This window comes from Tympanuchus pallidicinctus, unplaced genomic scaffold, assembly GCF_026119805.1.
Source record: "Tympanuchus pallidicinctus isolate F22 unplaced genomic scaffold, pur_lepc_1.0 scaffold17, whole genome shotgun sequence".
In the NCBI taxonomy this organism is placed as follows: Eukaryota; Metazoa; Chordata; class Aves; order Galliformes; family Phasianidae; genus Tympanuchus; species Tympanuchus pallidicinctus.
In genome coordinates this window covers 11,932,074-11,947,798 of record NW_026294690.1, presented here as the reverse complement: position 1 = coordinate 11,947,798, position 15,725 = coordinate 11,932,074, and the positions used below count along the sequence as shown (strand labels likewise).

General features: G+C 40.3%; 1 protein-coding gene across 5 annotated transcripts in view; it reads left to right on the top strand.

Annotated features, from left to right (window-relative positions):
• FHIT (fragile histidine triad diadenosine triphosphatase) overlaps positions 1-15,725 on the top strand; it is a 506,430-nt gene that overhangs the window by 447,668 nt on the left and 43,037 nt on the right. Inside the window, exon 6 of one of the 5 annotated variants that reach the window (XM_052678996.1) lies at positions 5,251-6,665. The exons of the other annotated variants lie outside the window; for them this stretch is intronic. Within the exon in view, the coding sequence (XP_052534956.1) occupies positions 5,251-5,319 (69 nt within the window). The 3' untranslated portion in view covers positions 5,320-6,665. Of the gene's footprint in view, positions 1-5,250; positions 6,666-15,725 lie in introns of those variants that run through there. 5 annotated transcript variants of the gene reach the window in all.

Sequence of the window (15,725 nt, the reverse complement as noted above, 5' to 3'; positions counted from 1 at the left end):
AATACATAGCAGGTATTTGCTGCTTCTGAATGTATATGGCTGTGTGCTGCAGCCTAGAATTTCCCACCTGAGGGGCTCCTGTGCCAGTTGGCACCAGTCTCCCCAATTGCTTGACGTGGCTGCCTTCCTGGGCCAGCCCCACTGAAGTAATGTGATTTACTATGAAAAATGTGTTGAACGGGCTTGACTTTGTGCCACCAGGCAGATTAGCAAATTGCTTCGTCTGTCTCCCGTTGCTTTATCCCAGGCAGCAACATCTAAGCCTTGATGATTTTGCAGGTCTTCATTAAAAATAGCTGTTTCCATATCTGATTACTGAGCCCCATCTGGGGAAAAACGATCCTTTCATCTGTGTATTACGAGGCCATATCTGAGCACTTTGATTCTGCAACATAGTAAAATCAGACAAACTCGCTGCTCGATTGCTTTTCCAGTTCATCTGCATGTTCTCTCTGAACACTGTCCCTGTCCCCAGTACATAATAGCTGGGGTTAGGGCATATGTTGTTTTTAATTGCTCTTTTACTACTAAATGCAATTTTCATAATTGGTTACATAACTCTAGGGTTTTATTTTAAATTAATCTAATTTTGCAATCATTCTGCATATGTTGCTCTTAACATTTGCCTATTATTTGAATTAATTTCGCTAATTTATCACCACTGTTTAGATATGCATTGTCTTTATAACACTTGCAACTGAATTAAAGCACACTTGTTGGGCTGAAGGCGAAATTCGCTTCACTAAATCAAGCAGCTTTCTTGCCTCTCTCAGTTACTAGAAAATTACCTAGGATTTTTCCAAGGCACTCTGGAGGTCTGCTGTAAAAAATGGCGAATATTCTAGTAAACAAATTAAAATCATTTTAATTATAGAGTAAAAACTATGGTTAGTGCTGGCATTTTCATTTATTGGGTCAAATTCTAAATTATTCCACAATATTTAAACACTTCATTAGCAGCCAACCTCTTTCACCTAGGGTTAGCTGTAATACCTGGCTGTGGTGATGATTAGTTTATATTTCTAGTTGGTGTCTGAAGTCAAATGATTGTGTAGGGTAACAATCTGGCCTGAGCAAGGGCTCTGTCATCCAGTGCCTTCTGTATCTGCTGAGCAGATGCAGGCATTTACTGGTGGCACTGATATTTCATCTTTGTGTCTTCCCACTGGTGCTTTGTACCAGCAAGTTTGTAGTAGAAGAGTTATGGGCAAATGACTTGCTTTAAGGAAAATGTGCTGTGAGAAAATGCTTCTGTTGTAAACAGGGTGTACTTCCATAGGTACAAATGCAGCCAGAGATAGAAACATTGGAATATTTCACTGTATATGTATTAAAGTTTTCTTTAGGGACATGACAACAAAGGCTTCCTTATGAATGCAAGTGCAAGGAACAGTCCACAATTCAATGTTCAGAGGTTCTGTTGCTCAACAGATTCTTTCTAAATGAATACATGTAAATGGATGTATTCCTGGGATTCAGTATGTGAAGAACCCTGGTGGGATAGATGTGTGGGTAAGTTATTGTGTTAACATACAGCAGGCACTGAGACCAACCTTTCCTCAGCTGACTGTTCCATTGATGGTCATACTGCAAACAGAAATTTGAGTTAAGGAATTCTCAGATATGCATAAGATAAGGTAGCTCGTATCTTCCATTGACTGTAAGAAGGGAAGGAGGATTTATGTAATTTAAAAGGATACAAGCATGATTAATAAAGTGCAATTCACATTCTGGCTAAAGTAAGGAGCAGTCAGTGTTGTTCATAGCTGATCAATTCAGTATGTGTAAAATGATCTTTTTAAAAAGAGATAAACTGATTCCCTTAGATTCCACTTTGCACTTAATTGCATGTAGTACACAGAGAATTTATTTTGCTATAGTGTTAGCAGAGATTGCATACAGTTATTTTTCTTCCAACATGTGGTGCTTTGATGATTTCTCACAAATTACGATTTTTTAATCTTAAATGGAAAATGTGTCTAGAAATTTAAGTAGGCCCAGGCTTGCACTGTAGAAAATAAAGAAAAGGATTGCAGCTCTCATAAACCCTTATCCCTGAGTAATTATCTTGTTATGTTAAAGTGGTTCTCCTGAATATTAAAATAATTAGGACCAACAATCTCAGCAGTACTTTCCTCAGATGTTGTAATTGGCAGGGGGTGTTAACTAATTAAATGTATTTATATTGCTGACTAGCTAAAGAAAAGGATGAAGCACTTGTAATTGCTGAAATTTAGCAAGACCACGTATTTACTACAGAGAATAAACATAGAGATTACAGTGTTGGTGGCAGGCTGGGGACGATAGTTTTAGACAGTTATCCCAATGCTTCCATTGGGTGTTTCTCATTGCTCAAGGGGATCTGGAAGGAAGGGCTTTGGCAGAAGGAATTTCAGATGTAGACAGGAGGTGGATCTTCCCTGTTAGAGCAGGTCTTGCAGAACAAACAGCAAAGCCAATGGGGGGTTCTATGGAGGCATAGGGGTCTGTGCAAGCATACAAGGGGTAAGCTCATAGTGGAGGTGGTCTGGGAATTCAGTTAAAGCAGCCAACCAGCCCTAAATGTGCGTGTGTCTGTGCTGGTACTGGGCTGAGAGCCTGCCTGCATGCTGTTCCTGTGGGTCTTACACCCTCCCTCACACAGCGCAGAGGCACAGAGCCACATTGGTGTTGGTCTGCATCTCCTTTTCTCAGAAAGCTCTGTGCTCCTGGTTGCATGCTCTTATTTCAAAAGAGGGGTTTTGGAGAGATATATATACTTTTTTTTGTTCTTGTTGTTGTTCAGAAAGACTTCTTAAAAAAAAAAAATCACTATAAAACTGGGTATTGTCTGACCTCTGAAGTAATCAATTTTGGATTCAGCTCCCTGTAACAGTTTGACATTTCAGGGTCAGCAGAACAACTTTCTGACAGATTGAAAAGCTGTGTTTCTGGGCCCAGGGTAGATTAGAGTAAACCTGGGCCAAATAAAATGAGACTTTGAAGCATCTCTCTTCTATTTCTCTGCTATTGAAAAGGGCAGTGAGGGCTGGCTGGAGGGAGCATGGATGACAGAAACCTTTCCTCCTTCCCCCATCTCCCCTTCCCCCAGCATTTCCCCCTCTTGTTTTGGAGCAAAGTTCAGAGTGGGTCAGGCATTCTGCTCCTCTCTGCAGCATCTCACATACCAAACAGGAGAAGCAGTTTCCTTGGAGGGTGGGACATGGAGATGTATCCCCCTTCCCCTACCTTTTGCTACCTCCTTTCCCTGCTGCTTCCTTCTCTTTCTCCCCTTCCACTCCCCTCCTCCCCCAGCTACACACACACAAAAATCTCCTGCTTTGTTTTCTTTTTTTTTTTTTCATTCATCTGCCATTTCTTCTAGTTTTCTCCTCTATCCCTCAGCCCATGGTCTCAGGGCAGCATGAAACAACTCTTTCCCATCTAGAAGCAAACAGAAGCCCATTAGCTGCTTCAGACAAAACCCATCTTCCCTGCTCACTCCTCTTTTTTAGCCTCCTCATAAATGAAGATTCAGTTCAGTAGAATGGACATATGTTTACAATCTCACAGCTGGTAGGTACACGTGTACCAGGAGAGGGTGCCAAGGTTATATAGACACATGTCACTTTTACTCCAGAATCCCATTTGGCGCCTGTGAACATCTTCTGCTGTAGCACTGCGGAGGTCATTACTACACCCTGTAATCCTCCACGAAGGTTTTCCGTTTTCATTTATACACAGTAATAAAATACACATCTCAGCATCAGGCATTAGGATTAGTACTGACAAGGCTTAAGCTGAAATGTTTTAAGGATGCATTTCTGATGTGAGCAGAATAGCTAGCATGCAGCACACAATTACGCTGGCTTTATGGAGGGACCGATTTATGCTTCAGCACTGTTAATATCACAGTGACATCAGCAGAATAAATGGAATTTTATTTAAAATAAAGATTTAATTAATTTTCCATTGTGGCACTAATCTGGTATCACTAATTTATTTTAAAATTCGAATGTTGATAACTTGCTGAGTGTGTAAAGGGAGATGTCCTTTCTGATTTCAGGGCCTCTTCTTCACTTGTTAAAGAAAGCTGAAGTTCTGGGAAACTGTGATGTGGAGGCTGGTAGATTTGGAGCAAGGAACAGTGCTTGATGGCTGTGGACAGAGCTACCTGGGGGCACAACGGGTGCTGTGGAAGGTCACCACCCCAAGCCTGTCTCTCTTTGCTGATGCAGCAAAGTTTTTAACTCTGTGTTTGTGTTCCTGTATGTTCCTGCTTGCAAGCACAGGCATGAGCCCTGATGGCCTAGACCAGCACAGTAGGCAGGCTTGGAGCAAAACAACATCTTGGTGCAAAACAAATGAAAAGGAGCAAACAGCTCCATCATGGGCAATGATATTTTCCCAACGTTTTTCTGAGGACACCAGTTACTCAGGGTGGGGGAGCCTAGCACAAGCGTGGTCAGTAGGTTATCCATTTAGTTTTAGTTTCTGCCTGTTCTGCACTACAGTGAGCACAAGTGGAGTCCTGTGGATTCAGGCAGCTTTTACATTGTTAGATTTACAGTTGCTGGCATATTGGAGATATGAAGAAGCAATTTCATATATTGCTGTTGCCTCTGCTGGCGGCTTCCTGCCCTTCAAGATATTTCTTGTGATAGGAGGGAACCCCTCTCTCTAAAGTAAATGTATTTAAAAAGCCCAAGCAGCTGAAGGGTGGCTGTAACTCAGTGTGCTTGCCTGAGTTTTTATATACCCATCATTAGTTTCTATTTGCTTTTCTAATTCATATTTATGTTTTAATTGCAGCCTTTACCATCTCTGCATTTCAACAGAAATAGTAAAAATCACTCAGCAGTTGTAAAGAAAACAGATATGGCCTGAGGAAACCATGTGGTCATAACATTCATCTATTCTTTCCTGCACTTCTGGGGTGAGAAGATGCAGTTAGATGCCTCGAAGAACAGGAATATGTTGTCAGGAAGGAATTTTCCTTCCCTCATTAAAAAATTTAATTGCCAAAAAGAGAATACCATAATTCACCCGTGCTTTGTTCAGTGAGCACAAGAATGCTTAGATGTCATTTCCTTTGCTTGTAGGAAACTTGAGTAGTTAAGAGCTATGGTGCCAACATGGGCACTTGCCCTGTGTGATGCAGTGAAGGCTCAAACGTGGAGTCTCCCTGTTCTAGATCAGTGCCATTTTCCTTGCAAATAAAGGCAGGGGTTCTTCCATGACTTCAGACAGAGCTTCTCTTGTCCTTTTCAGAGAAAATTTGTGGGAATTTCATGGGGTCATTCCTGCAAGGACTGGGTGCCCAGATCACACAGCCTCTGAGCCCTGGAGAAGCTCCCTACATTAGCCTAAGCACAAGAGCAGAGTGCTGTGGATCATGTACTTCTGATATGTAAGAATCAAAAAGGACATCATCGTTACAATTCATACTGGTGTCCTGTGTCAGCTTGCAGCACAAAGGGAACCTGTGAAAAATAAAGTGCAGCCAATCCCTAGCAGAATGAATATTTTCCTGTTATATGAACTTTTCATGATGAAATGGTCTCATCTCTGTGGAAAAATCATTGTATTGCCCCAGCCGTTGTCAATAACTTTTATGCATTGACTGCTTTTTCTGCTAGACAATATTTACACTTCTCCACTCAGCCGATTGATCTTCATTTTCACAGGGAATTTTTTGGGGGTAAAATATAACCAGTTTTTTTAAAAAAGGTAAACAACCCAGAATTGCACTCGAGGGAAGATATACATTGTAGGCTTAGTGACAACTTAATGGCTTGTAGTATATCAGATGTCTTCTATGCTGCCATCTTCTTGGGGAAAGTATTTCTGTACAATGTGTAAACCTATGCACATAGAAAACTATACACACTCCTTCATTTTTTCCTCTCTCAGGTGTAAGCATTCTTGGCACTGGCAGAATATGTTTAGTGCTGTACAGGAGCAGTACCATTCTTCTTCTGCAGGAAATGGAAGAAAACTTTAACTCTTATTTCTTAAAAATTCCCAGCAAGCCTGTATATTAACTGTCTTTTCACTGAATAGTGCTTGCTTGTTTCATAGGAAATGCATTATTTCATTGATTTAGTTTCTATTTTATATGCTAGAGAAATAAAATTTCCATATAGAAAAGCATACACAAAGGATATGACCTTTTAAGTTTAGCAGAGAAAATAACTGAATGCAATGTAATTAATATGCCATATAAATGCCAACAACAACATTAATGCGCCATAAAACCAGCACTGTTAAAATGATATAGTCTGGAAATGAAAAAGTTAAGTTTCTCTTGGCTTCATTAATTTGCTCACGTTCTGTTTCTATGAAAGAAGCAACATGCTCCCTATCTAAACCGGGAGAATAGAGATGCAGGCAGAATACGTTCTTCTGTTAGGAGGAAGCTGGTTCTTGCTTAAGGCTTGACTAAACTGAAAGGTGTCAACCATACTTCTGCCATAGCATAATGCTTCCACTGCTTGTGTCCTTAATTGTTTTCCTAAAGCCTGACAAATGCTTCAGATTCAAAGCCCATCCACGCCTGTAGATATATTGTTAGCTCTCTGTAATATAGTTGTATTGCTGTAGTTGTACTATTATACTGTAGCTCTTTCTTCTCTAAATACTTCTTCTAAAATAGTCTTCTCGTGCAGAGAATGTCAGTGTCCTGGTTATAGTCCAGTCCTCTGATGTAAGCAAGGTCTTTGCATGGGATAATTGCTTTTTAAGGTTCAGATGACAGCTTGCACGTAACTTCAACAAATAGGTCTCCAAGGGAAAAGTCTGGATTTTAATACCCTTTTTATCATTCTTGAAGTTAAAAAAAATCACCACTAAATTCATGCCTGAACTTCCCAGCCAAACTTAGCTGGAGGGCAAGGGTCAATTGGAAGAAATGCAAGCTCTACAGTGAGCATATGAGGACATCACTCTGGAGCTGAAACTTCAATGGGAGTTGTTCTGCAAACACTTCCTATCACAGCAAGGGTGTCCTGCAAGGCTCTTAATGTGACTCTGGTGTAAGTTCCAGCTGTTCATCCTTTGTTTCAGTCATTAGAGGTGAAAGGAACAGGGAAAGAAGAGGAAGAAAAAAAAAAAAAAAAAAAAAAAAAAAAAGTAGCAAAGATTTAGCTTAAAAAGCAGGGATCTATTCTACCCTCTTTATGTGCACAACTCCCGCTAATAATAAAATGATGTTAATGATAGTTATGCGTTCACATCAAAGGCAGACCAGAGTCTTTCATCTTAGTTAAATCTTATTCAAATAATTAATGAAAGTAGTTGTCTAGGAAAAAAAAAAAAAAAGATATTAAGAAATTCCTTTGTAGAACATTGCAAACTTTGCTGCCCCTAGGGAGCAGCTCTGAGAATTGAGGACACCAACAAATCGTGTTTAAGTGGGTCTAGCCCTGCTTTCCATCAGCCTTGACTGCGTTGTATCCTGGAAAAATAAGAAATAAAAAAAAGTGAAATATGTTATTGACATTGCAATAGATAATCCAACCAAAATCAAATAAAAAATCCCTGACAAGGCCTACGTTATGAAAATAATCATAAATCTTACACTGTCAAAGCTTTGCGCCAGCATTAAGCATTCTGGTCAGGCCTGCAGTTGACATAAAAAAAAAAAAAAAGAAAAAGCAAGACTTGGGGGCTGGGGAGAAGTCATTTGAAGTTCTGAAATTAAGTCTGCAATTGTTCTTGTCTTCTGTGCAGTGGTGGGTGCAGCTGAGCAAGCTGCTGGCAGGCCCCTCACCTCAGTGCATGAGTGCAAACCTGGAACTCTTGGCTTGGTTTCTTGGAAGCAGAGAGGCTTCTGGCATAGGCTGTCCAGAGATGTGGTGGGTGCTCATCCCTGCAGACAGCCAAGGTTAGGCTGGATGGGCTCTGAGTACCTGATGGAGCTGTGTGTGTCCCTGTTCATTGCAAGGTGTTGAACCAGACAGCTTGTAAGGATCTCTTCCAACTCAAAGGATACCGTGAAACCCGATCTAGAGTCAGATCTCATTTCTGAAGCTTTGTAGACTTCCTATAAAAGCTGAAGTGGCCTGTTAAACTCCTGCTTCTGGGCATAGCTGAAATGCTGTCACAGCTTGAAGCAGTGATTGAGCACCTGGTGAGAAGGCAGGGGCAACCCAGGGGAGCTCAGGTGCATGCAATGGCCCTGATTGGCCGGAAGGGGTGGAGCCAGGATCCATCCCTTCCCAGACTTCAGTTGAGGGTTGGCAGTGGTGGCAAGAGTAACTTCCTGGAAATTCCTGCCCAACGCATAGGTATCCAAAGGTAGGTAGTTTTTCTTCCTTTATTTCTGCATCTACAGATGTTGCATTTGGGCTTGTTCTCGTTGCAGCCTGGGATTGTGTCATCTACTCTGTCGTTGCTGTACTTTCCATCATGTTCCAGCATTATACTGAGTAATGCAATAGTTTGTACTGTGGGGTTGCTTTTGGTGGTGCTGTGGAAAGGGAATGCACCTCCTAGTGAGGTGATGCTCCAGATGCCTGTGCAGTGTATCCCCACTGCTCATCTCTGATGTGTCAGCCCTGCAGTCCAGGAAAAGCGATTCTTTATTTGTGGCTGGATGACAAGTGATGGTGTAGACAATGTCGTTCGCAGTGTTGTGTCCTTGTGAGCAGTGGCCTGCTTCTTTGCTATGAATTTATCTCACAGATCCATGTTGTTTGTAGTCCTTGACTCCTTTGGATCTGCACCTTCCACCAAAAAGACCTTGGAAGTGGAGGGCAGTAATATATTTTAGAACTTCAGAGATCAGAAAGGTTTTTTGCACATAGATGGGCACCACAGAAGTGCCTATAGATATTAAAACTTGCAATTTATAGTCTATCATTTCATGGCCTTTCAAAGCTTGAAATAAAGACACATTTCACTGGGAAAATGTAGTTTTTGATGGCTTAAAGCTTTTGTTGCTGAATCTGATAGGCTGCAAGATATTGGACAAGATGTCTGTCACTTGTCTAGAGTGTGTGTGATGTATATGAGTGTGTAGAATTTAGGGGAAAGTGGTGACATTTCTACCAGTAAGTGAACAAGTTAGGAGATTTCAACATGGTAGTGCCAGGGGGAGGTACTCCCTGTGAAAGTTATTTATTTATTTATTTATTTATTTCCCTTCAGTAATGGCAACTTAACAAAGGCAAATGAAGTCAGTGGAGTGGTAACCTCCTAATAGTTCTCTGAGATAAAATGAGCTCCACTAATGGCTTTGAAGCTGCAATGAGTCCCCTGGCAACAGGGAGGGTGACCTGGCTGCAAAGTCTGCTTCTGATTTTTGTGTGGAAGCCACCAGGATATATAGACCCAGTTTCCCTTGTAGAAGACTGAGTCTTGAAAGGATGAAGTGCTTGAGCAAGGCATGGTTCAATTGCAAGAAATTTAAGTAAATAATTTAAGTAAGTCATTCAATATAAAAGAAGAATAAATGGCTAGCAAGTGTTAATATTCATTCCTTATGCTGATGGTATCCCTCTCATAGCATTACATATTTATTAAAAAAAGTTTTGGAGGTGTATATTAGAATCAGTCATACAGGTGCATGTTGGCTGTGTAACCCTTAATTTGAATCTTCAAGCTGTTTCCATCCCTTCCAACTCACTGTAAAAATGTATGATTTCCTCATCATCCACATCTACCAGGAACTTTTAATCTTAAATGATTTAAACTGTAGCTCTGTCCTAAACCAGGATATGTCAATTTCTGAATTTAGCTGTCACACCGTTTCTGATCTGATTATTTGTTTAATGAGACAGCAGTTGTGTAAGTTTCAAGTTCACCGTAACTTCATTAGATATAGCAGCTTTTAAAAAATATATTCTTGCTAATTAAAAAAGACTGGAGAAATATGTAAATTTTAACTGAAGAATAAATAAGAATCACTTTTGTGGTTGGGGCACACAACAAAAATATGAAACTGAGCAAGAAAGCAGAAACTTCTTTGATATAATTAATGTTGTAATGAGGCATCCATTAAAATCTTCCTTCCCCTTTCTTCCCAGCAACTTGCTGCTTTCTATGAACAAAGCCTTCTCTGGGGCATATTGCATTTATTATATTTGATTTCATACAGAATTGATGTTTTGGATGTAGGGGCATTTCTGTGAAACCTATTCAGCCAATGAGCAAAATCCTCCTGATTCCCCTTGGAAGGCAAACTTAAACAGATTGAAGTTCTCCAGATGGAAAAGAGACCAAGGGTTGAAATACAAAGATCTCTAAAATCATAGGATGATGTAGAGAGGGTGACTAGAAGACAGTTATTCGCTGTTTCTCCTAAGAAATAAGTCAAGGAGACCTCCATTATAGCAATAAGTTTGGGACAAATAATAGAAATAGATGATGCGTGATTGAACTGTGGAGGCTGTAGACAGTTTTGGAGCTGTGCTGACTCTCTAGGGGGGTGGAACTGAAGGTGGTGGATGGGTGTGATTTGTGTTGGTGAGGACTTGGGTTTCTCACTCTATGCAGAAGTTATGCTGAGAGCTTTTGCAAAACAAGTGAGGGCAGCTGAGTTGGGGCTGGGCTGTCCAAAAGGTCTGGGTGAGAAGTTGTCCCTCATTGAATTATAGGTTGATGGCCGAATTAGTGTCTGCTGTTTTAGGATTCTTTTGTAGCAGAGACTTTGTGACTGGGCTTGAGTGAAAACCCCTGGCTTTAAATAATAAGTGTTCTATGGAAAGCATGAGGTTAAATTTGGTGGGGGGTGGGGGAGAGGCAACAGAAACGCTATTGCTTAATAATCTCCATTAAGCCTGGGGGAGGAAGCGAAACAATCTCCCAGAGGAACTTTTTAGTCAGACAATTGTCAACATTGGCCAAGGGCAGATTCTCTCTCTTCTTAAGAAAAAAGGCCCATTGCAGAGCTTTTCCCAGCAAGTTTATCCTCCGCTCTGTGCTATAACACTGCTGGCATGGAGCACGTTGGTGTAGCTGGGCCTCTTGTTCAGTAAAACTGCACAGGAGGCTGCTAATGCACGACAGAGGCACCATACGTACATTCCCTGTTTGGATCAAAGTGTCCTGATCGGCAAGAGATCTGCAAAGCTAGCTTTTTAATTGAAATATTAAATTGAAAAGTTCACAAATGATGAGCACGTTTTCGGTTTCTGAACTCTGAGGTTAGGATACTCAATCTGGGACTGTCTCATTAACTGTAATAGCTCAGCTTCTAGGGTCTCCTTATTGCTTGATGAGTGAGAGATCACATCTTTCCTGTAATTTAGTACAGGCGAGTACATCATTTTTCCATGAGGGCTGAGGTGCTTTAGTGTTGGGCTGCATCTGAATTTACTCCAGCCCTGCAGCTCAGCAGAGGACAGGACTCTGTCCCACTGAATGTTTGGCAGCTCATGACTTCATATTGTGAATGTAGGTAGGCATTGATAAAGGGGCGTATTTATTTGGAAATTCACTAACAAAACATTCAAGTTAAAACATTTGTCTGTGTAGGATGAAGGCTGATCAGACTCCTCTGGTTTGGATGGCAGAAGCGACCCTTCCTTATAATTTTCATAGAAATACAGGTAGCCTTGTGTTAGCAGTTACCATTACTTTTTTTTTTTTCCCTGAAGCTGGGAAAGAGAAGTTAGCGTGTCACGATTAAGTTTTCTAAACTATCAGTGCAGCTCATCTCCTTTACAGATGTACTTCTGTGTACATATATGCTTTCCTCAACAGAGGAACATGGTAAGCTGATTATTAGGGTGTTTTTATGTATAACTCTCACATCTTGGGAAGAAAATCAAACTCTAAAGATAAATACTTTTAAACTGCAGAGCAGTGTCTAGAAATCCTCCATAGTCACGTCTGTTCAAAATTGCCAGAAAAATATACCTAAAGCAGAAGATGAAAAATGAATCTGAAATTGCAGCAGTACCATTACTGGGTGAAGCAGGTCTAAAAGAGAAAGGCTCTTACAGTTCACAGAGAAGGACTTTGTACTGAAAATACAGCACATAAGTCCAAGGAGATGTCTTAGATGCTGAAAGAAAAAAAGAAAAAAGAAAAAAAAAAGAAAAAAGAAAAACAAAACAAAAATCCCAGAACCAAACAAAAACAAAAAAAAACAACATGTGGTTTTGGATGCTGTGAGAGAAACTGCTTCCAAAGGCAGCTGAGCTACAAGACTGACTGTAAAGAGAAAAACAGAAAAGTGCCTTGAGCCTCTCAGAGCCACAGTCCTGCATAGAAGAAGACCTGCTGAAGCTAAGCAAATACAAAATGTAAATTGGGATCTGGGTCTCTGGCCTGTCTGCTGGGATGCAAGAAATGGCTCAGGTGCATCAGCCAACAGAGCTGTTAATACTAGAGAATGCTCAGCATCCCCACTATCCCGGAACAGGGTTGTTCCCAGCAGCTGACAGCCTGGCAAAGTTTAGCAGCATTCGTTGTGTTAATTGTGGTTGTGAAGGTGGAACACTTTTCTGGTGCTTAGGTCATTCACTTTTTCTCATTGTCATCATTTCCTCAATGTCGTTGAACTTCTCTGCTTCTCATTCCAGTGTGGTTCACTGTGTTGCTTTGGAATATTCCCTTGTTGCTGGCACTTGAATTTGCTGAAATATCTTCGTGCTCTTTCCTGTTTGTTGTCAACATGAAAAAGTAACGTTTCAAGCATGCATGCTGGCTGAGATGTACACACCCCTCAAACGAAAAAACTTCATTTTGTGCTAAGGGCTGAAAAGACACACAGTAAACTTACAAGTTCTAATCAGCTTATTTATACTTTACAGATATACTGAGGATTAATTAAGGTCTGATGTTAGCTGAGCAACTTAATAACTTAAATTATTAACGCTTCTGTTTAGATGCATAATTTATATACAAATGTCTGCTGCAATTTAAATTTTAACTTTGGTGCCTGTGTGTGCTTTGCAGCATCCGTATTTTAAAAAGGAGCTTTGATAACTGTGATTAATCCATAGTCCTGCATTAAAGCTTTTTTCCAATCTCATATTTTTGCAAATGGTTAATAAATGTTAAGAATCTCAAGAGAGCTGGAGAATCACATGAGGTGCAATATAGCCTCACCATCCCAGAGAGACAGATTAAGATTTATAAACTTAACAACTGCAAATATAACAGTGAAAGGAATTAATATTCAGTGTGTGAGAGTATGCCAAAACAGAGCAGAAGGTGTAAAGCCTGCAATGTATAAATCAAATTTGTCTCTTGGTGGATAAATCCCATTGAATGAATCCCCAAATGCTAGCTGTTCTAACCATCTTTGCTGCAATATTGTATGTAAATAGGTGGTGGGAAGTGTGATGGAAATGGTGTCAGACCCAGCTACAGTGCTGGTAGTAGAAAGGCATGCTTTGACAGGAGAAATTATATCACTGGTGGAAAGTACAGTGCAGTCACTCACAACAGAAGCTAGTGTTTTCAGTGCTTTGCAAGTGAGTTCCTGAAAGTTTGGAAGAAGTTCAGTATCCTCAGTAGCTGAGAACTGGACTGTGAAACCAGTGTGACTAACTCAAGTGTCTGATACAATGAAGTTTGCATCTTCTTTACTGTGGTAATGCACAAGACTCCACTCAGATTGTCCACCACTGTCATGAATTTGATTAAAAGAAAATTCAGTAGAAGGTCAGGTCTTGTTATGGCCTTTAATATGGGACTAATTTATGGGGAGCATGCACACACATCCTCTGTGTCTTCATGGCTGGAGTCCCCTAGAGAAGTAATTGGCAACAGGTTAAATGAAATTGAGGCTCGGTCTGCCAAAAGACTTAAAATCAGTAAAGACTGCAAACATGTTGGGATGGAACTGAGATGTCTTGGTGCTGCAAAAGCCTTCAGTGATTCATGGAATCAAGAGCAAAGTGCACTGGCTCAGGGCTTTCAGCTCGAGTGGGTTGAGTTTAACCAAGAGCTGGAGTCTATGCTTAGTGTCACAGTGAGGTTTGAAGAAGCTGTGGCAACTTCATGTTCAGACTGGGGGGAAAAGAAGAAAAAGAAATTGTTGGAGCATTTGTTAAGGATGTATGGAAGGTCTGAGCAGGAAGCGAACAATGATAAATGAAGCTATTATGGAAGGAGATGGTGCAGCCTGCTTGCAGATCTGCAGGAGAGTGACTGCTGTTGTGACTGAGTGTTGATTTTTAAAGACAGACCAGAAGAAAATGTAGTCTGAATCTCAGCTTTCAGAAGTAATGCAGCTGATGGTGGCACTGCTCCCTGTGTAGTGGGTAGAGAAACATCAGTATGCAGGGAGAGAACAGCAAAATGTCAAGATAGAAGAATGTAGCAGGTTTTATGTGCTTCATGTAAACATTTGTGTAAACCCCAAATATCTTAATTTAACAATGTGATTTCCTAAATAAATGAAATTAGTATTAAAAAAATACTTTATGGAGGTTGAAACACAGTAGATTCTTATTAGGCGATGCAAATCCTGCTGAGAGAGCAGTTAAACAGAGCAGTTCTAGTGTCCAGCATTTTGGGAAATAGCAGTGTGCCCTGGGACTGTGAGTCTCATAGCTTAGCATTCCTGGGAGTGGGTGAATGTGAGTTGAGCAGTGACAGTGCCAGGGCTTTTGGTGGGTGCAGAGGAGCAGGAACGTGCTTCACCCACTGCAGGTTCTGAATGCTTACAGGAAAGTTGTGAGTGAGCTTAGTTTTACATCAGCTTGTACTCACAGAGCTATATAATTAAGGAAACATTCTTGTTGCTGTGATGAAGAGGCAAGGGAGATTATTCCTTCTGATGCAGGCTTGCATATTAGAAGAGCAGCTAAAGATGGTAATTTTTTAATCCTCTTAAAAAAAATAATAATAATAATAAAAAAAAAAAATTAGAGAGAACAGACCTTCATTTTTGTTTTGTGGTTTTGTTTCTGCTACATCAAAGAAATTATCCTGTGCTATACAGATGTACTCTGAATGGATTCTCTGAAATACTGCAAAGTTTAAGGATTCAGGAACTGCCAGATTCTGAAAGTAGGAAAGTAGCATTTGTAGCATTGATTCTTAATTGGGCTTCAAGGACTTACTGTTCTGCTTTTCTGGCTAAAAGTCAACAAAGCTGTGCTATTATTCCATCTAGAAAACTGAATATGGAGATCTAAAATCTTTCATTATTTTCAGCTTTGTCAATAAGGGCCTCCAAGTAAACACTTCAGTGAAAATCCTGAAAGATGGAAACTCTGAGGTTTCCCACTGATAGTCTATATATTGTGACATTCATTGAGCTTGATGCTCACTATCTTTCTAAAAAACTTGAATAATCTGTCACAGCAAAACTAATACTAGGAAATTGTTGGTGCTCACTGTAGGAATCTAAACCTCATTTATCTAGTATTTGGGGTGTTTACACCATCGTCTTCACTTTGCAGTATGCATAGATCCCAGCTTTGTTAACTGTTAAATAGGAGAATGAGAGAGAGATCTTATTTCAAGGTTTTCTGGGGCACTCGAGGATGTTTTTCCAACCCAACTCAGCAAGACTTCCATCTGGCAGAAAGTTTTCTCTTTAAGAGGAACCCAGCATGACAGGAGATGTAATAAATAACAGCAACTTCTCTGTGTTTCCCCTTTTTAAAAGCATTAATTGTAGCAGAAGCTATCTGCTCTCTTGTTACAATTATTTAATAGTAACAGTAAAGGGTGGGATGAAAGCATTAGCTGTACTATTCTGTGAAATAAGGAAACAAATTTTCTCTCTGAAGATAGCACACAAGCACACTGCATACACTCCAGTTTCAATAAGCAAGCTG